This window comes from Enoplosus armatus, chromosome 12 (assembly GCF_043641665.1).
Source record: "Enoplosus armatus isolate fEnoArm2 chromosome 12, fEnoArm2.hap1, whole genome shotgun sequence".
Taxonomy (NCBI): domain Eukaryota; kingdom Metazoa; phylum Chordata; class Actinopteri; order Centrarchiformes; family Enoplosidae; genus Enoplosus; species Enoplosus armatus.
The window spans coordinates 10248882-10271191 of NC_092191.1; the positions used below are offsets into that span (position 1 = coordinate 10248882).

At 39.8% G+C, this 22310-nt stretch overlaps 1 protein-coding gene across 1 annotated transcript in view; it reads right to left on the reverse strand.

Moving 5' to 3' along the window:
• Positions 1-22310, reverse strand: part of LOC139294580 (protocadherin-15-like) — a 134432-nt gene that overhangs the window by 32690 nt on the left and 79432 nt on the right. Inside the window, exons 23-26 of the mRNA XM_070916497.1 lie at positions 19997-20137; positions 18535-18647; positions 4254-4363; positions 2802-2942 (exon numbers count right to left, since the gene is read on the reverse strand). Of these exons, the coding sequence (XP_070772598.1) occupies positions 2802-2942; positions 4254-4363; positions 18535-18647; positions 19997-20137 (505 nt within the window). The remainder of the gene's footprint in view (positions 1-2801; positions 2943-4253; positions 4364-18534; positions 18648-19996; positions 20138-22310) is intronic.

Here is a 22310-nt window from a genome sequence, read left to right on the forward strand (position 1 = left end):
ATAACTTGAAGGGCATCCAATAATCAAGCAGCACGAAATTCCCTGGAGTTAGAGGAAACACTGTGAGAAAGAAATGGGGAAAGGAGGTGGAAAATGTGATATTTTAATACTTGATTTGCTGGTTAAATGGTCTTTTTGTGAGGCTTTTGAAATATTCATCCTATCCCTTTAAAAGGAAAACACACATATCTTGAGTATAAACATTTGTCCCCCTAATTTGTTACAGTTACACCTACAGTGTGCAATGCACAGCATAAATATGTACAGCGCAAAATCCTTCCAACACTGCAGTTTAGGTAAAAAATATGCAGTGTCAAGGACCATTTTTCTTCTGGTGGCATCCAAAAATGTAACGTCATGTGGCATTGGAGCTAAGGATGCACCAGGGGAATTGGACAAACAAAAACACAGCACATCAAATTATGGGCACAAAAGCTGTAGCGTGAGACACAGAGGGAGGACTCCAGGGGATGGAAAAGAGGTCTGCGTTTCTCTCTCTTCCCTCTCTTTGTAGAAAGTGGCTATGTTCCATCCTCTGAGTATCAGGACATAAAAGCATAAATACAGTCTCCCCCCTCTCACTCTCACACACAGAGTGCATTAGAATTTAGAAAACATGTTTAAATAAATTTCATCTTACTCTGGATTATTATATGTGTGCATGTGCATATGAATGTCAGAGTATGCGCGCACGTGTTCATATTAGCCATGTGCGTACATATACAGTGCACTGGTCCTAACAGGGAGAAGAGAGAGAAATCTATCTGACAAATCAGTCCAGTAATGCTCTGATAATTTAAACTCAATAAAGACTCATTAATGACAAGAAAAATATTCCCTGTCATTGAGCCCTGATCTGCATTACAATAATATAAATGAGAGCAGTGAGAAAAGAAATGGTTTCTCTACACTCTGCCAAGAGAGGATGTCAGCCTGTAGATGCCAGGGAAGCTCTCTCCCTTGTGTGAGAAAGAGTCCTCTACTTTACATCCATCAGATAAGTGATGTGTGCCTGAGTATTGTGTACTTGTAATTACTGTCATTAGTATGTGAGAGACAGGCAGGTAGAGTAGGTCATTGATTATTCATTGGTAGCTTAAATGGATCGCGAGTGAGGTATGAACCCAACTTTTTGTTAGCACTTCATCCATCATTTTACAAAAAGTTTGTCGGTAAATTGTCCATAAACAAGCCTAATGATATTCCAGCTGAAGTTATCAGAGAGCGCAGTCTGAAGGTCTCACTATGCGTCAAACAAAGTGCTTCTCGGATGGTCAAACAGTGTCTCAAACCTCAGGCAATCTGACAATCATGCCAGGAATTTGACAGGTATGAGGTATGAAGTTTGAACCTCCCTCTCAAGCTCTCTTAAAGTACTTCTATCAGTTTTCATGCAACATCATGAACGCCTTTGAGGACAGAAAATATGCAGTATTACCCTCATTTGTGCAACTCATTGCGCCCAGACTACAAAGACACACGAAAGATGCTGAATTCTTGGAGAGAGATCGGGGAGGCAGCGTGATGCAGCCAGGAAGAGGCTTTGTCAGCATGTTTTAAGCCACACCTTCGAGTGGCTGGCACTTTGTACTTTCTAGTTTGTTTTAACGCACAATGAGGCCTTTGAATGGGAACACACAGGCGTTGCATTAACCGAGACTTCGCTATGATTAATGTTTTGTCACCCAGCCTCGTTTTGGGGGAGGTCTGCCTAAATTAAAACAAATGGGCTATTTCTGCTTCGACTCTTTTGACGAATTTGAACATGTTTTTAAGGATTTATGATATTGTTGGACTGATATGCTGCTTTGAAGGTAGAGATGAATTATATTTTTAAGATTATTATTACTAATTACCATGAATGAAAGACGAGAGTCAAATCTGTCGATACATATATTACATGTTCATATTCAAATTTTCATAGTACAAGCGGTCTAGCAGTGTAGGTTCTCATTTCAAAAACATTAAGTAATTCCAAAAATGAATAAAAAATGATTGCTCAAATAATATGACATCTCATCTTAGCCCGAATGTATGAAAATGCCTTAGTGGTCAAACATAGAGTCAGACAAACAGGCAGACTAACAAATGATCAACAATGCAGATTCTGGAGAAGCAGCTGCTGAGCTGGTCAAGAAAACCACATATTTTATTATTAGGCAATTTAAAATCAGCTTGACGCTGAATGGAGAGTGAAAGTGAACAACAAATCACAGGCAGCAGCAAACCTGCCACCAATTAAACAAATGGATCCGTGCAGTGAAGAAACAGTAGCTATACAACTGTCAACCTTGTTTTGATCCAAACCTGAAGCCCGTGTAAGTGCCATATATTTGTTATGTAAAATGTGTATAATAATACTTTAATAAACCAGGATCATGGAGCTTCTGTGTTTGACTGTATTTATGCTGTTATTTTAATGGCACATCTGATGTCGCCGATGCGTTCCTATGAGGTTCTAGCGAGTGAGCGTGATTAATATTTCTGTGACTGTTGACATTTTCTTCAGCGTGGCTCTTAAAAAGCAAAATTAATCTTATACAAATCCACACATATGTACAAACATATAATGCAAAATAGCTCTACATAATTGTGGTAAATGTGAAAATAAATATGAAGGATGAAAATAGGCTGCGATTTCTACAACTGTATTTAAACATAATCTGTCACAGTGAAGGATTATAATTAAATATAAATGCAACACCTGGAATCATATGAGACATAATTTCAACCCTGATTTCCTACAACACAACTCAACCTCCACATTCACATTCACCAATTTATTGGCAGCTCTTTCTTACTTTTTGAGGGCACACGCAGGTTGGACATGACAACCAACATAGAGTCTGCCTGGACCCTGAGGACATAGCTGGTCACGTTTTCATAATCCAGAGGTTTAGCTGTAGAGATGACACCTGTCTTGTTGTTCACCTGGAAGTGACCTGGAACCAAACAGTCAGAGCACATGAGAAAGTTGAAAAAGACAAAACTAAGGCATAGGCAACAGAATGGATGGAAGCACTGGTTAGTTAAGCCCATCCTTTCTCTTAACTACATAGTGTTCTGATCAGAGCTATATGGATTCCACTCTGCGGGTATAATAACTGTTTTAAATGTATACTCCTTCACAGGATATTTTCTCGTCATGGCCAAGAGTTCACTTATTGAGATCCTGTAACATTTGAAAGTCTTCACACATGTGCTATAGAAAATTTGAAATGAACATTGTAGTGAGTGGCAGTGCTCAAGAAAAAAATAGCCTTTGGACAAAAAGGGAATAACAGAAAAACAGCATGAATTCTAATGGAGGCTGTCTAAATGACGGATTTAAAAAAAATATTTTTTGCAGCTGAATGAATAGTTGGAGCACTGACAAAAGAAATATCACAAAAATACATCCAGCCCCCCCCCCCCCCCCCCCCCCCCCCCCCCTTCAATGGCATGGACAGATCTCAACTCCTCTGTGGCTATTTAAAAAGGTCATGCTTCAGAACGCTTTTGTTTTCCCTGAGAATATTACTGCTAGGGGCATGGAGGTAGATTTATAGAACTCTTATTAGGTCTTGAGCCTGCAATTTCCAGGAGTATCTAAGGAAAAGTAATTCTCACTGTTTCCATATAACACAGACATAGCTCACTACAGGAGCACTTGAGGTGCATGTGGGGAGGGGGATACTGACTGCCTGCTTCCTTCTACACTGCTTGCTCTCTCCATCTCACAGGTACGTCTCCTACTTTTGGCTCAAACACCTGAGCTAACCTCACACCTGTCTGGCGTTCTCTCTCTCTCTCCCAGGGTGTAATTATGCTCTTCAGACTTTGCCAACAAATGTGAAAAGCTAAAGCTAGTCTAAAGCTGAGAGTATGTCAAAATTGTCTTCTCTACTTCCAGACAAAGACAGGACAAACAGTACCTACGGCTATGTCATGCATTCCTCAATTTTCTAAATAATGTGGGGGCTTTTTGCATGAGTATTTTAAAATCTGATTGCAAACATATTTTTTCAGTTTTCTTTACTGTGATGGAAATCTGGTTTATGGACATCTGCAGTTGTCAGAGAACAACAGAAGTACACAAAAGGCACAAAAGTACCTTTTCTTTTTGTAGAAAAAAGAAAGAGAGGGCTTTGTACTTCAAACACAGAGCGTGTGTATGAATGGAGAAAAAAACCCATATTGCATTTTAAAGAACATTCACTTGGAATGAATTGTAGGATTAACTGACAGCATGGTATATGGTATTCAGCACATACCTAGTTCATTTCCTGCCACAATGGAGTAGAAGATGGTTTGATTCATAGCAGCAGCTAGAATAGTCCCCACTGGTGTACCAAAAGGAGCCAGCTCGCTAACTGGAGGAAACCTGGAGAGACATAGAACACAAATCATAAGACAAAACAATAACGACAAGACTTGAGGGATCAATGAAGCTGCACGACATAGTGGCAGACAGTCTAGCATCCAACATCTACGTGCATTATAAGAAAATATGTTAAGAATGAATTCACACTGATTAAGGCGGGATTGATTTAAATCATTGAATTCTCACTTAATGCATGAAAAGAATTGCAGACTTATCAGAGAACAGAGTAGGTATTAATTACTGGGATTGTGTTAATGTTTGGTAAGTCATTTAACCATTTTTGTGATAATCTTGGAAAGAACAATCTGCAAGAGGCATGGCTTTTGTCCAACAGTGAGGTCTAGTGGTGATTCTGAATATATGTATTTTTTTTCTTTATAAGTAAAAATATTTATTTTTCTTCTTTTAAGAATTCACAGTTTGAATGAGAGTCTTGTTGTCAAGGGTTATTACTGGGTGTGTATTTTTCAAATCTGTTTAAATAAATAATAATTTACAACATCTCTCGCCACTTATTGTTCCAATTATTTTGTTTTTCTATGATTTCTTTTGTCACTTCTTGCAGTTGTTTTACCATTCCCTTTACTCAAGTCTCCAGATAACAATACAGAACATTATTTCCTACCTGGTTAATGAATAAGTAAACAATTTCCCTCTAAGGGAGCACAATGCAGTTTGGGGAAAAAACATATGACTTAAATAAATAAATAATCTACTTGGACTGAGACAGGGTGGCTGGTCTCACTTTATGTGATGAAGCAAGGAGCTCAGTGATTCCCTGCATATTATGGAAGAATTAGATCTTTCAGCTTCCTGAGAGGACTGGGGTTTTAAACAGGAGGAGCTGAAATGAAGTTGCTGGGGTAAAGCATGTTTGGGCTGCTCAGCTGGTCCTGTTGCCGCTTAAACCCTGACCAGGATCAGCTGCTTAAGACTAGAATATAAAGAAATAATTGATAAACACATGAAAATGTATTGTTATGGTGGTGAGGGTGTAACCATAACTGATTTTTTACTTGCTCATTTTTCATTAATTCATCGAACTCTTTGAATTTGAAGTTGAAAAAGACCTTTTCACCCAAACTCTAACTGCCAGACAGACTGTTATTATCAGATATAAAAAACACATCTAAACAAAAGATTTGATAGTAAATGCAACACAAATTGTTCTGTGAACAGATCTGAGTGTTTTTCTCCTGATAAGTGAGACTTTGTAACAGTTAATGGCTATGCTTGACTATCAGGGGTACAAGTGGGTAATCATATCCAGCAGATATGATTGTCACCACTCTCTACAGAAAGTACAGCTGCCATAAATAGCAGGGAACCCTGTCTAGGCGGCGTGTCGGTGAGGGCTGATTTAAGCTGATAATGTCATCTCACTGTGACACCCTCTTGTGATACTGCGACTGCTTTCTCACTTACTCTCTCATCTCTGCATATGAGGGGTGTGTTTATGCGTTTGGGCATGCATGGTGGTATGCCTTCTTTTGCGGTTTTCATTCAAAGTTTGACTATTATTGACAGCAGCTGTAAGAAATGTGTAACAACGTAGTGGGAGTAACGCTCACACCATAATCATTCAGATTGTATTATGCAGTCAATGTCAGTGTTACAGGATATTTTGGGGAGTAGTCATTATCTTGGCAGTCTGGAGGCGATTAGATGCCTCCAGCCCGTGTTTATAACATGTTATTCAATGCTTTCATCTCTCCACTCTTTGATGACCCCTCAGTTCCAACACATTTTCTACATGAATAATAAAATTACCCAAAGCGGTCAGCCTAAGTTTCCCTTCTGGGTAGATTGTTATTTCATAGAGGATTGCAGTTGTGAGAGGTTCCACAATGAAGATTGAACCACTTTCCCGGGTGAAGATGAACAGTAGGAAGAACTTAATTCACACAGAAAGAGAGAAGTGCATTTGCTGAAAGGATACACAAGTGTTGAGACAATAAATGACACTGTCTTCACTGCTCACTGGAGTAAAACAACACACTCAGTAACGTTTTAGACAGCTGGCAGGTATAACAGTCACTATATAGAATATGTGTTTATCTCTCCCAAAGTTTCAGAGGCAAACAGAGGTTCAAACTACATTCTTGAAGGACATTGAGTGAAAACAGATCTTTCTATCCATCCTGGAGGCTACAGTTACTGTCTCTGCAGACAAACACTCCCCAAGGACATCTCGAGTTGAGAATAATTCTGGAAAATATTACCCATTCTCTTGGACAGAGGATGATATAGCATGCCACCCTGAGACACAATATTGTTGAGTATATGCTGCAATGAAATGACTGAACTAAACGTACTCACAAAGCCTTTCACGAACAACACAGGGCTGTTATTGACACGTGATTGATGTGTTGTTTGGATAATACTAAATGACTTCTGTTCAATTTCCCTCTAGGTGTACTGTTGGGCTGTCACTGAATAATTGCTATCTGGCATCCAAGAGCCACCACACCTCACTATGCTCCACAGTGATGGGAACCAATTCATTAATGTGGCCTTCACGTAAGTAGATTACCTGTTAGGCTCAGGAGCAGGCTGACAAAAACAGAGGTAAGCCCTTGAACAATGTGAGCACACTGAGGTGCAGCACGGCTCGACATGTGACTCTATATCAGTCACATAAATGTGCCATTCATTGGAATCAAGGGTGACACAATGGTTGTCACTAAATGTATGTGCCTTTACTTTTAATATACTTTTTAGCAGTCTAATGTCTGTTCTGGAGATTAACAGCCCAGAAGTGGGGATGTCATTGGCCAGATGAGGCTAATTTCAAAACACACTAACAACTCTCTTGCTTCTAAGTGGCTGTGGTTGAGACTAATACAAGTTTCACACACAAACTCTCTTTATGATACAGGTTTTGAGCGCAGATTCAACTGGTGTGTGACTATTCAAACCAGACTCATGGTCAATGATGTGAACAATCAGGTATAATTTTATTGGATTTCGTTTCTTTATTTGGTCAGCTTATAAAATGGTTATGCAATAAATCATCTTTGTCAACCCTATTGTTACTAGTCCCTGCTGAATCTACATGTACTTAAAATGTGTCCACCATTTAAAGACAGGTAGTATCAGCCTCGTGTGTAGCATTAAGCTCACCCCATCATTGGCGGTTACTGCAGCCAGAAAAACAAATTTGGGCCTCAGTGTGGAACCTGAGAGACTACTTTTTGAGCCTTGCTGTGTTCAAAATCAGACCACACATAAATTGGGACATAAGCCACTGAAACCCCAAATTCATCTAGCGAAGGGCAGTGGGCCTCATGCAAGAACATCTTGGTATTGTTCTCCTAAACCTCTCTTACTTTTATCAGAAAGATTTCCAAGTAGCTTAATCGATACCTCCAAATTGCTATATAAGGTGACTTGTTCCACTCCATATGTGGGCAAATTTCATTCACTAAAATGTTACCCAAGAGTAAAAAGAAGGACATCACACCGTGGAGCTTCAAGTTCTGCTGTCGGAAATCAGCAAATGAAACATAACATATGAATAGAAGTAGAATTGACATAAAGTTAGAGGCTAAAAATGGCTTTCTAAAGGTCCATGATGGTGTGACAGTCACGGAGATAGATGACAGAATATAGGTAATGTTATTGTTAATGTAATGTTAATGCTATAGTGCCGGATGGGGTGCAAAAGAGGATGTTCCCCTAGACAGGCCTTTCGTAGTGAGATAATTTTGCTAGCAGTCACTGAACTTTAGCTGTAATGCCTAAATATGGCAATAACATTATTCAATCCACAAACAAAGGCAAACAAACCAAATAAACATGGAAAATTGGCAAGCCATGATGCACGTCATACTGATATGGTGAATAGAACGCTAATTTAGTTTTATTTCAGTTATTTACTTTTCAGTTTATTTCTCTAACAACTTAAACTCCTAATTTATGCACATTAAGGTGTGCAAACAGTAAGAGGTTTTCCCTTGTGGAGAGAGGCAGACTATCTGGACTCATGCAACACGTCTGGACAGGTCTGAACTTGTGAATTTTGTTTGTTCTTTCTAAATATCAGAAAATTGGTCAATGTGACAAATTCTCCTAAATCGTATGTTCCCGTTAAGAACAAATCTGTTTGCACAAGTAGTTCTTGCATGAGGCCCACTGACTTTCTGCAGAGATCCTGGGCATTTTCTCAGATATTTCAAAACACTATGTTTTCTCGGAGCCTTCAGCTTTTGGTGAGTGGAGCTTCGTTAGAACTCTGGTCTGGAGCAGGGATGGATAACCCATGCTGGCCCACTTATAGGTTTTCCTCGGGTTGTTCTTTGAGTGTGAGTGCGGTGTGAAAGTCTGTGTGGAGCTAGCGCAGGGCTGCATGGTGTGATTGCCAGGAAGAGGCAGAACTGACATGTTATCACTCCCCTACAAAGTGGCTCTGCCTGAGGGTTGTAAGCTGCTGAGAAATGCGAAGGGGGGTGTGAAGGTGTATGAAGTGTGCAGATTAGTATAAAGGTGTATCCACAAGTAGACAGAAAGGATGACAGAAAGGTTAGATACAGTAGATACTGATACATAGATAGACAGAAGGGCAGACTGACGGAAAAAGAGACAGTAATAGTACTGTAGGCACATAAAATGTCTTAGATCTAAACAGCTACTTAAGCACAAGCACTCTAATAAAATCCAATAATTAGGTGGGGAAGTTATGAGCTGGCTGATATACTGGGACTTGAAGATACCAGAGAAGGTAAATAAGTTGTGTATTCAAGAGTCAAGTAGTAGGCGAATTCAAAGAGTCAATTATGCATAATGCAATACCGTGTTCTACTGAGCAGGGTCGAAGCCACTTTTCATTCCTTTCATATTCAGATGAGGAAAAAACCCATCCAGAGAGAAAGAGAGAAAGAGAGACAGAGAGATAAAGGGAAGGGGAAGATGCTGACATGTCTACAGGCAGCAGCAGAGAGTCCTGGTGTCAACATGAGAGAGGGTGAATGGAACGCCACTGAGAAGCGCGGGCGTCACACAGGTGTCAGCGAGCACTCTGCCCCAGGCCCTATGGCGGAGTGATGCTTACGAGACAAGGCAGAGGCGTATAAACCTCGTCGTGCGCCACAGGGGCTGCTGTTACCGTGTCGACTCACTCTCTACCTCGCCTTCCCTCTCTGTTCATGCATTGCATCACCGAGTGAACAAGCGGCGATGGACACGCCGGGAGGTATAAGTGCAAGTCTCTGCTAAAGTCTCTTCTGGTCTTGAACAACAAAGGCAGACATGAGACATTTAACTTTAATGTGCACACTAGCAAACATCATCATAAACAGTGTGTGAATGTCCATGAATATGTACTTGCAAATGTGCTGCAGCACAACTATGCCTGACTTCTACACTGCACATTTTGTTCAGCAATTATGAATCAGCCTAATTCGATGACTGTTGAGGTGGATATGTGCTTGAGAGTTTGTTAGTTAGCTGTTATGTCACCCCGGTGTTAACTTGTTTGTTCCTGCCTGGAAGCAAATTCGGAGAGGGACAAACATACACTCCTCTGACTTGAACTAAATTACACATAGGGAATGCATTTCAGCTCCTCCTTGAACATAAGCAGACAAAAAGGAAAAACACTGGTGAATATAGAGATACAGATTTTGACAGCCAAAGCAAAGTCAACTCAGTCACACATCATGGTTTAAACAGGAAATATGCTTTTAACCTGAATCCTACTATAGTGGTGATGTTATGTTTGCGAACGATCCGATTCTCTTCAACGACTCTTTGGTATGAACGTAGGGAACCAAGTCGTACTTGGTGAGAGACGTTATTTTTATCGTTGTTCCCAAATTTCCATGCCTGCCCTAAATCCACTCCCCTTTACGTCCCCTTAACAGTGAGGACCAGCCAGTCACAGTGTTGCATGAATTGCATTCAAGGCAAGGCAACTTTATTTACATAACACAATTCATACAGAGAATAAATTCAAAGTCGTAAATTTACTGACAAAGCAGAAGGATATGGCGTCACCTTGTGTAATGTTTACAATGAAGATCATTGACATTAGGTCTGGCAATACAAATAATTGTGACTATAGTGCCTGCTATAAAGTGCTGCTAAACCTAGTACACGCAAAATGAGATTATATTGGTGGGATGTCTTAGTTTGAATCAGATCCAAATCTTACCCTATGAATACCCTAGTGATTATTTCACAGATAAGCCTAGTAACCCAAGGCATCTAAAAAAAAGAGGAAAAAAGACAGCCATAAGCCATAAGATCTGGCTCCCTTCAAAGAGCGGTAATTCCCATTACTATACTATAGGTTTTCAAATTTCATGAGTGTATTTAGCATTCAAAATGACTCGCTGAATAATTCAGAATTGCATTTAATCACAGAGCTCCAGATGTTGTATTGTAATAATCTAAACCAGTGCCATCTGTAAATACAGTATCATGTTGTTGATATTGCTTTTCATAACATGCAATTTAGTTCTTAAAAATATTTACAATATAATGTATTTTCCTTTTTCAAACATTGCAGTCCATTAAAATCAAAGTTCACACTGAGATAAAGAGTGCACCGCCCTCATTTAATGCAATGTTATTTTAGAGTCTGAGCTGTAGTGTGTTATTGAAGGAAGGGTGAACTGTAAAGATTCTAGGTTATGTTTGGCAAGACCAAAGGAAGTGTTTAATTGAGATGTATAACTTATTCAATTTCCTCTTCCTGTTATATATCAGTTTCAATTGGCAATGTATTTCAAAATATTTCATAATTGTTGAGACACCAAGACAAGGCAATTGTCCTGTTAATAAAGGAGATTGGGGTAATTTCAAAATGATTCTGCCTCGAATGCTCGTCTAAAAATGTTTTGTTATGCATTAAGTGTAAATTTGTCCTTCCAGCTTCTCTGCATTGCACAGCTTATGCTAAACATGAAAACCCTGCAGCTTCCAAACATCACATTATCCCGAGCTACTTCAATTCAAAACTATTATTATACGTTTTATCTATACCAATCAAGGCTTCCTCAAATTCCTAAAATGTGTGTACAAATGAACAATTCATCACCTCCTCCAGCAAATGCTCTCTCAGTTGTAAAGCAAATTCAACACTAACATATATTAGCACATACTGTTTATGAGCTCCTGACTCACACTTCCTAAGAGGATTTAACAAAAATGTGTCTGGTGCTAACAAACATTTCAGAAATCCAACACTTCTGACATGAAGTAATGCAAGTATTCACAATAAACTATCGTGTTCTATAAAACAAGAAAAAAAAATGTTTACAACCCCTCGTCTGATCATGTTCCTCCCTGAGCTATTCCTCTGATCACTTATCTTGCCTCACCAGACCCAGGATTTCTTTTGTATTCAAGGGGAGCCATTTTTCTGAGTTCCACAAGAAAGAAAGTGGATTCAATCAAAAATATCTTCTGGAGGGCAAGATGGAAAACATTAGCAAAGCTGGAGAAACAACATTTACTGTGCAGCCAGACAGTGGTACCACTCTGTGCCAACTTAGCCATGTCAGCCCACAGGACATCACTTCACATATCATCCAGTGGGTCATTTAGCACACAAGAGGAGACCTGGCCAGCGAATGTTTGGACGCTGGTGGATGAGTGTGTTTTCCAAACTGGGCCAGCCATTGAGGCTTGCAATGTGATATCACACAGTGCCATGAAGGTACTGATGCCATCCTGCATGTTTTACTGTCAAATTACTGCTCCTGCCCAAATGATCTATTCTACCACACCAACACCTGGAGGCCTCACAGACAGAAATACATTAGCACTCTCTAACAAGCAGAATGCTGCAGGAAAAATCAGCATGAACTGTTTTCACTATGGAGCATGTGGTCGTGAATGTGAATCATAATTACAATAACTCTGACATAACATGAACACGGCATTAGGTGCATAGGTTGAGTTGTGCTTTCCCAAACCATTTAATTTGACCTTTATTTGGTTATTAGGAGATGTTTATAGTAGTCATTTGCAAATACACACTGTTTCATACATCATAAAACATTAATTGTTAACCAGCAGGTTTAGTTTCTGTCCTGTTTGTTGTCTGTGTCCTTATGTGGGATTCCTCCAGCAAAAGGCAGAGCCAGGGACATTGACTTACCTATAAATGATCTGTGTAGTAGTTGGTCAGAACCAACTCATCAGGATTCATGGGGGAGTCATAACTTCATATATCAAATATGAATTCTGTTATTAAATCGTACAGAGCAAAGCAATATTGTGGCTTAAACTGTTTACTGTAACTATTTATAGTGCGTAAATGTTATGTTCCCTTGTCCCCCATTTGGTGTTCATTAGAGGCTAGAAAGGTTCATATTCGAGTGATGTGTTTGTCATAGACATTGAAATTTAAATAGAAAATAAATAAAATCCTTAAATTCCCCTCGTCCCTCACATTTCCTCTGTCGTGTTGCTTATCATCCCTTGTTCTGTTAAATCTTGGGAAATTATAGAGGGAAATTTTTGCATGTCACAAAAATTAAGCAACGGTGAGAGCAGACATGTCAGGTGTAGGAGGAGCACTTTCATTTGTACCAAAGCTTACACAACATCTCATGCAATAATGTCCTGCTTCACCATCACTCTCAGTAATATAGGATAATGTGACAGCTGACCAAACATTTCAGAAATCCAAATACAAACAACATAATTATTCAGCACCATGCACTGGTTTAGATAGCTTGTATCCATACATACTGTTTATGGTTATTGATAATTATCTGGAAAGTTAGTGTGAGCCTTTAATGATAGGTCATAGTGCTTTTCTTCCCTGGCTTTCAGCATCGACCTTTAGCTGATATTTGGATTGTGTGCAATGAGTGTGACTTGGTGTCTGTTAGACAGCCAAGTGATGCCTGCCTACTTAGCAGAGACAAGTGAAAGGTCAGTGCACTCCTGGTGCTTAGAAGTTCATGGCTCAGGGCAGCAGATTCAAACCTGTGGCTGAAAATCAATCATGCCCTTCAGAAGTGAAAGTGCTCCAAACCTTATAGCTGTGATTAAGAGGAGGAAGGAAGGAAGTAAGGATAGTAGGACAGAGCGATAGACAGAAATAGAGAAGGTCGAGATTGTTCTTTTATATGTAGGGTTTACAGGGTTTACTCTCATTTGTATCCACGTCAAAACAACAGTTGCAAGAGGGCTGCCAATAAAAGAGCTGCATGCTTTGAAGACATGCCATTTGCCTAATTATGTAAGAATTACAGCCTTGTCTGAATTGGAAATGTGATATGGCTGGACTTGTTTTCTCTAACTAAGATGCCAGGGACAGGTGATGGAGGGCACATAGTTGAGTTGTTCCTTTTAATTCCTCTAAGATGAATAGCAACGGTTTCTGGAATACATTTTTTCTTTAATTTTACGAACAATTTATCGCTTTTTGATTAGCGGTTAAGAGCTGTGGAGTCCAGTGTGGCTGGTATTTCAAGCTACAGGATATCTATCTCCTTCAGGTATTGTGCAGCCAATTGTGAGTCAGACCCCTGAGAACATTAAATCAATCGTCACGCTGGGGTCAGACATCCACAGAAAAAGTACACAGGCAGTCTACATGGTCTGTGAACGTCAAGAATCTGCAAAAAAGAGACATGCTGTTCCAGTTTGACTGACACTCACATTAATGGTCAGATTAACAATGCCTAATGGAGAAAGAGGAAAAAGCCATGTCTCAAGGCTGAGAAAAGTCCCATCTCTCATCCAAACAAAAGACACCCTTAAGAGTTTAAGCTGAAACCAAGAAATTGTTTTAATGTGCATGTATGTGTGGAGTAGCAAACAAAATACCTACGCTGTCATTAAAGTATACTGTCACTAATTGTGTAATTAGTGGGGTGGCAAGGATAAGTGGTGACAGCATGTTGTTGATTGTAGTAATACTCAATGTTGATACTGTTTACAATGCTAACAGTATAACTAAGAGCATCACTCAATAATGGGCTGCAGTGCTCTTCTCAGGATTGCCAGACCGCATATTAATGCGACAGGTATGGCACAACATCTGCTGTCTGCGACAACAGTGAATTGCTGGAAAGAGAATAAATAATGGCGTGACATTTCACTCCCACGTGATATTCTCTTCAATCAGCAAAATACCAACTTCTGAAATATGTTGCAGTGGTAACAGGTGCTCAAAACAAAGATACATTTGGGCCAAAAGAGGTTAATGTACAGTAATACATAACTAATGACCATTTAACTGCAGTGAGCACAAAAGTCAATCAAGTGACTTAATATGGAGAAATACACAAATCCAAGTGTCAGCACATGCACATGGTATCACACAAACCCACACAGAGAGAAACTGACCCCCGCGCTAAGGAGAAAAAGGGCTACTGACTGTACAGTGAGGTGAGAAGCAAAGGGAAGACAAAGTGAGAAACTGACAGAGAGAGAAATAAGCTGAGGAGAAAAACTCAGGGGATGTGAGGGCTGGGGCTGTGAAAGGAGGAGGAGAGCAAAATGACATACTCAGAAGCGGTGAGGCAAAAGTCTCATGTGATTTAGAGTAGATTTAGAAGGGGAAGTGCTGTGGGGGAGAAAAGCAGCACGGAAAACTGCTCAGAACGCAGGTTTGCAACATCGGGCCAGAGAAGTAGCCTCAGTACAAGAGGGGGGATTTGCATAGTGTGACCATGTTAGATAGTAACTTACCCCTCCTCATCTTGAGTCACACACGCAGGGGAAAATAAATATTCATTCCCACCCCATGTGCTCAGTGCTAAAGACTTCCCCAGAGGGTTGTGTCCGTGAGTTCCATGTAAAAGAACCATTCACAGTGGTTTAATGATAGGGCTCCAAATAATGTTTTTTCTTTTTTTTTTTTTTTTTTTTAAATCTGCCCAAAACGTAATCTCTTTGTTCATGCACATTAGCTTTAATTTATTCACATATTTAATATAAAATACAAAAAACATCATCACAAGCCATTAAATCATTACAAAATTAGTTAGCTACATTAAGTGACTATTAGTTGGTAGGACTGCATAATGGATCATATTTAAATCACAACTGCGAATGCTACATCTATGCAACCTCGTTCATACACATGTAGATCCGCTGCATCGACTCAAGCGCTCCAACCCAACAAATGGTATCACATGGCAAACTCTGGGCAACTAGAATATCAGATTAGATTTGATTTGATTTTGTTGAGTTCATGTTGTTCATTCTACTGCTTATCAAAACAAGAATAGGAATATGAAGTCCACAAGAAAAGGGCAGAAAAAAAAAACGAATTTACTGTGTTTAAAAGACAGAAAAGTAACAAAAAACAAACAACAAATCAATCAAAATAAAGAAATATGATGATGATGACCATTAAAACCATATACATACTTACATACTACAGAAGTCTTGCCATAGCTGCAGCAGATGAAGATGAAACAATCGCGGCCCTAAAAAACTACCTGATAAGATATAGGCAGAAGGGGACTATAGAGTAGACCTATCACCTGGCCGAAGATATAGCTCCGATTAGAACATCAGGGGTTGAGTTGTCGATACAACTCTGTGGTTATTTGGGTGGCACGTGTTGTTACTGGATTGCTATAAATATGGTGGTAAGAAAATGTGAGCTCTACTTATAAATACTAGTCACAGTCAAAGAGTTGTTGTGTCTCTGGCGAGATACAGACAAAAGAGAATGAAATTAATATTTCTATTTCATTTTTTCCTATGAATTGGGAGATTAAATTGGAATATTCAGAATATTATGATTCTTATTTTTTACAGAATCATGCAGCCCTACTAGGGGCAGAAAGACTTTCAAACAAACTCAAAGAAACCCGATGGTAGCCATGATATACCATTGGCTTATGAAGCTGCCACAGCTAATATGTTTGCACATACACATGCAGCAGAAACAGAGCAACATGACCATTGGGCTCATTTCTGGCCTGACGAATGAAAGTTCAATATTTACTCTCCTCTTTGGTCCACTAACTCAGTTTTTGTTTTTACTTTATTCACCATGTAGTGTTCACTTCATGCTGGGCAGGTAGCGTGCACTCAGCTTGGCTGCCTGCAGTATTATATGGGGGGTTCATGAGGGCGGGTAGACTCATATAGTCTATTTGTGGTGTAGAGAACTAAAACAGTGAGCTAAGACGCTCAAAGCTGTGTGAAGCTGCTGAGTTTTGTGAAAATCTCCATAGGTTCAGCACTGCAAGCAAACTTTTCACTGAGTCATATTACTATATTACAATATTACTTAATGCGGGTTTAAAAATATTTGAGAAATTCTAAACCCAACATCTGTATTTCCACAGAAACAACACAAGGTGTTTTGCTTAAACCTTCTGAAAAGCAAGCGGCAACATGCTGCTACAGTAGCAACTACGGTATAAGCCATTTATTTTAGCCAACAATGACTGGGAGCCCCTCGTTTCCCTCTGACAGATGGAGGGGACCAACCATAAAGCAGGAGCAGAAATCATTAAGTCAGCCGAAGCCCTGCAGAGTTGTTTTAATTGTGTGCTCTGGAGCTATAGGCATAGCTTACCTGATTGCTGCTATAACTAACTGCCTTCACAGAGACAGACGAGATCTTCTGTGGACGTTTAGAGAGTGATTTGTGTTCAGAAGGTTCCTCGGGGAGAGGACGATGGGGAGAGATAGAGAGGCGAGGAATGAAGAGACAGTTCATCGCAGAGTGAGCAGATTGGAAGCTCTCCACTAGAGAGAACCTTGTCCAGCAGGAGAGGCTCGAGCACCTGGCTAATGCTTTCATGGCTCACAATTTACAGCAGACCTGCCACTGTGTATGGCTGGCATCATCAATGTGACACCCTACAGAGGTATGTGACTATGGCCCCGACCTTCCATGTGTGCGTCAGACAGAGCACTCATTCAAAGCGTTAATCAATGGCCTTTCAATGGCTACGCTGCTGTGCCTGTGTATCAATCACTGAATAATGCTGAGCAACAGGAGAACGTGAGCACACACACAGAGTGCTGGATTACAAAAGATGTATTCAATGCACACACACTCATCTGTATAAGGAAATACACACACACACACACTCAACCAGGCACTTTTTACAAAAGGCAGTGAGATGGGCAGAAAGACATATCTGTGCACAAACAAAGACACGCGCCTCAACTGATGTGTTGACAGGCTGGGCAGGACTTACATTCCCTGTCTTATGCATAAAGGCATCAAATTCTGTTACAGAAGATAGTCTGCCAAGACTCCCTACTTTGACTGACATACAAGCTGGTAAATCAATCCACTTAAAACAAGCTTTACTTTAAGCTCCCAGGGACTGCATTGTGCCAGGCAACTTTGCCATCAGACCTTAAAGCTTCACAGTCTGGCTAGGATCTCCTGAACACTGCAGACAGGTACCCACTGCAGCACAACATAATAGACAGCAACTGTTAATGCTGGTACCCACTCCTCATGGAAGCTTTATCACAGCAGCCTCAGCTGGTGTGTTAATAATCCATGTTAATTTTTAATTATAAATGACTTCTTGGCCTCCTCCAGAGTCACAGTATCATCAGTACAGACAAACTCCACCCAGCCCTGGCCCAGTACAGCCGTATATCACATGTGTTGCAGCCAGACATCTCAGAGCAGTATAGATTATGTTCCCTCATCCTGCATCTCTCTCTGCCAGTTTAACAGTCTAAACGCTTAATCTTGTCAAGAGAGTCTCTTAATAAACCCAGAGGGAAGTCCTGCTTTGCCCTCAGAGAGAAACAAATGTGGTTTACAGCAGTGATAATCTGCAGCATCTACCCCGAAGCTCTAATGCATATTTATACCCAAAACTCATTAATCAGTCATGTACGGAAAAGAGAGCATGACAAAGATGGATGCACGGAATCAAAACTGGGCTAGTGACAACAAGAGCACAATAATACTATCTTTATTACAAAATAACAATAACAAATGCATGAGGAATAGAGACCTCATGGCCATTTGCGGCAATTCAAGGTAGAATATATAATTTACCAAGTGATTAAATATTAATCAAAGTATTACAGAAGCTGAATGGAAGATGTGACCAAAGATATAAATGGGCGCCAAGGTATTCTTAAGATACCTTGTCCACTTCCTCCAGCATCCAGTCTCGTTCTGTCTGGCACTACAGCCTAAGCTGCTCTTTGATGTGTGAATTTACAAGCAGAGGCAGCTGCATCAACAGTGTGTCAGGGAGACGTACCTGTACTCTTCTTGGGTGAAGATTGGGATGCGGGAAGGTTGAAGGACAGTGATCTCCACCAAAGTGCCGTTAGATTTGACCGGCTCCCCATCATCATATGCTATCACAAACAACTGCAGTGGACAAGAGAACACGCATAAGCAACACATATGCAAATGCAAGCACAAAAGCATTATTCTTTTTATACTATACTATTACTCACTACACAAATAATTCCCTTTTTGCGGTTGCCAGGCATTTTTTTGTAGACATGTTCGGCATCCTAATAAAGACTGACTGGCAAAATAGCATCTGGCGAGCAGCCTGCAAATGCTCCGAGAGAGCAAGTATGAATGTATTGATCTACATTCATAAACTGTGTGGAGGATGGGGCCTGGGGGAAGCAGGGGGAGTATGGAGGCAGAGAGATAGACAGAAAAAGAATAAACACAGACAAATGTTTAAAGAAACAGACAAAGGAAAATACAGGAGAGAAATAAGGCAGGATAGAGGTAGACAGACAACATGGGAGTGTAAGCGACAAATTAGGACCTAATATCACACAGCACCTGGTCCACTGTTTACAACTACAGATGAAAGGTCACCTGTTGGTTAAAAAAATCAATAAGAAAGGTCAATATCACTGGTCACATACAAAAGAGAAGCAATGGCATGATCACTGTGACAATTCAGGACACACTGTAATAATGCCATAAAAATGTCGATTTTAACAAGCCAATATGTACAAATCTGACCCGCTGTTCTTCACTGCAACTTATATCACAGTAAAACATGCAAGACAGACCAGTAAATATCAACCATGACAAGTAGATAGAGTTTCTTGTATTTGTGATATAGGATGAGATCCTGATGATGATTATGATTATATTATAATGGCTTTATCATCAAGTATATTTAATGCCACCATCATCATTATTATTAACATGTCAAATGTTGAAAGCTAATATACGTATTTTGATCACACTTTTCTTAAAATAAGTTGAATTTGCCTTTTTATTAAAATCTAGCAAAATTAAATCTTACTTTATTAGTTATTGAAGCCATGCTTGCATTAGCTTATTTGCTTAACAACCACCGGTTGTCAGCTGACTGCTAATGTCCAATAATAATTATGCAGGTGTACAGCGGGGCCATTATAGCCTGATACTTCTCACTATCAGCTCCCTCCACCACCAACCTCCTTCTTATGGTTATATCTTAGCTATTATTGATTTAACTAAGATTTCATGTTCATGTAAGGAGGGAATTAGCTGGGATTCCCTGAGAACTCCTCCCTCAAAGAGCAGATCCTTTTCTGCCAAATCTAACTGTATAACCATTCACTATAAATGGACAATTCCTGGACTCACTTTTAGTGTCTCTGACTGAATAACAGAATAACATTAATAACTTGGAAGTGACACACTGACTAGCAGCAGTAGCTTATCACCGCTATACTGTCACCATAATCACCGCCACTAACCTTAAAGGTGGCACTGGGCTCTTCATTGAGGTTGACCTTGGTGATGACTCTTCCAGTTTCCTCCTCCACATCAAAGATGCTCCCACTGTAAGGTGACCGGTCCAGGTCTACTCTGTAGCGGACAAAACTGGCCGGAGTGCCCTGGAGGAAGGAGAAAGACGAGCATCAATCCAATAGCAATCCACTTATCTGGACACCACCTTTCACATTTTACAAATGAAGCCACGAAGATGGAGACAGGGTGTGTCAAAGTAATTAGGTGCTGCAAAATGTATTCAAACCTTGAGGGTATAGCAATATTATTTGCTTAGGAATACAACTGTATTATTGTGACATTTGATTGTTTCATCATGAGACAGAGCTGAAGTGGTTTAAGTAAGAAAAGGTTGCTCTTCTCTCTGTGTAACCTGGAAAATTACCCTAATGTCTCTCTCTGCTCTCTCCTCATCAGACAGCCTAATATACACTCACTGTTATTCATTGATTCGTGTTCCCTTTCATTTTGAATAAAAAACTTCTCCATTAAACTCACCCCTCTAGCCTCCAGAGTAACTCACTTAGATTCATTAGCGAGAGCCTAGACTTAAATATGACCCTTTGATTAAGATTAATCATGGTTCCTGATTACTAATCATCTCTATAGCTTATTTTATGCCAGTTTCATCCCTTTGGACCTCAAATTCAGTCTGATTTTTAATAAGCTTTTTTGAAGTTCTGCTCCCTTGCCTGAACTGATTTTGTTCCCCAGGGGACACCTGGGGCTAGAGAGAGGTAAATCCTGTAGTGGATCCCTAGGGAGGCCTACTCACACAAATGTGTCTCTAAGAGGTTACAAAACTATCTGAGTGAATTCACTCAGGGGATTCTCAGAAAAAAGGCCCTCGTCTCTAAAAGCTCTTCAACTTGTTTTCGAACATGTAATGGAAAAGATGTCAGGACAGAATCATTAATAAAAAAACACCTCCCACAGAAGAATCTGATACAGTGGCTTCGGTGGCAAGATCTCTACAGTGATGGCAGCAGAGATGGTTAAAAGTGCTTTGCCCAGGTCTAAACATATAGTGTAGTCAACTTAGAAACAGCAGCCAGACTCTAGTTCTTCTTCCCACTTGTATTATCAGTTTGCCTTTTGAAATATCTCACTTAGCCCTAGAATATCAGGACCACACAGAATCACACCAATCAAGAAAATGTTCAGTGAAATGATAAGACAATGATTGTGCCTCACTCACATCACAAAACTGTATTGTAGTTCTGAGCACACTGCACAATTTAGTGCGTTTAGTGCATTTTCTTGCAACAACTCAGTCGCTCAGAAATGATGTTCAAACGTGAGTCAAGTACTGAATGTACTATAGTTATAGTATCATCTAAGTCTGTCTCTGTTTACAGACATTTTCAGCTGTACAACACATTATCTTGTCTGGCATTCAACTCACAGACTATGAATGTTTTATATCCAGTGCTGGAGTGAACTCACTGTGTCATTAACATTGCAGATGAAATTGCAGACATACAGTTATGACTTTAGCATTAAAATAATTATTCCTTATTGTAACCAAGAGCAACATTTTAAAGACAGATTATTTTCAAATGTATTTTTTCTTTTGCTTGTATTTCTATCCAATTCTCTTTTGTATAAAATCAGTTCATGAATTAAACAACAAGCTCAGAAGCACTGAATGATGTGTCAGAGACAGTACAACACAATGGCATGGCTTGATCTGAGTGTGTAAAACAGCAAAGCCAACACTTTTATACGATTTAATTTGGTAGGTTTGTGAAATGATTTGATGTGAAAGTGGCTAAAAGACTAGTGAATACATGGGAATCTCTAAAAGGGGCAACAGGAAACTGTCCCTGCTGTGATGAACAACGTTGCAGAAGAAAAAGAAACTTTCATTTCCAGTCACAAATAAACAACTCTGCAAATCTTGTGCTGAAGAATAAGTGTCTTACTAGAACATTCATCTCCATGGTGATCTCCTGTCTCATTCAGGGTTATATTAACATTGACGTTAACGGGTAGAGTGGCACAGCCAAAAATACCGCCATTTTTAAATAAACCATTAGTATCACTTCTCCCAAGGTACAGGAGAATAGATATTATGACTTCTTTCCAAAATGAAAAAAAAACAGGAATGGTCTACACCATTATAACCTTCTGACAAAATATGCATGGCTCATGTTCATCACATCAACACTACAAGCAACAGAGAGTCTTTTCTTTCTTGGTGTGCTTTTATGAGCCTGTGTAACACAGAGAGTGAATGTGTGTGTGCACACATCTGTGTGTGTATTTAGCAAGCACTAG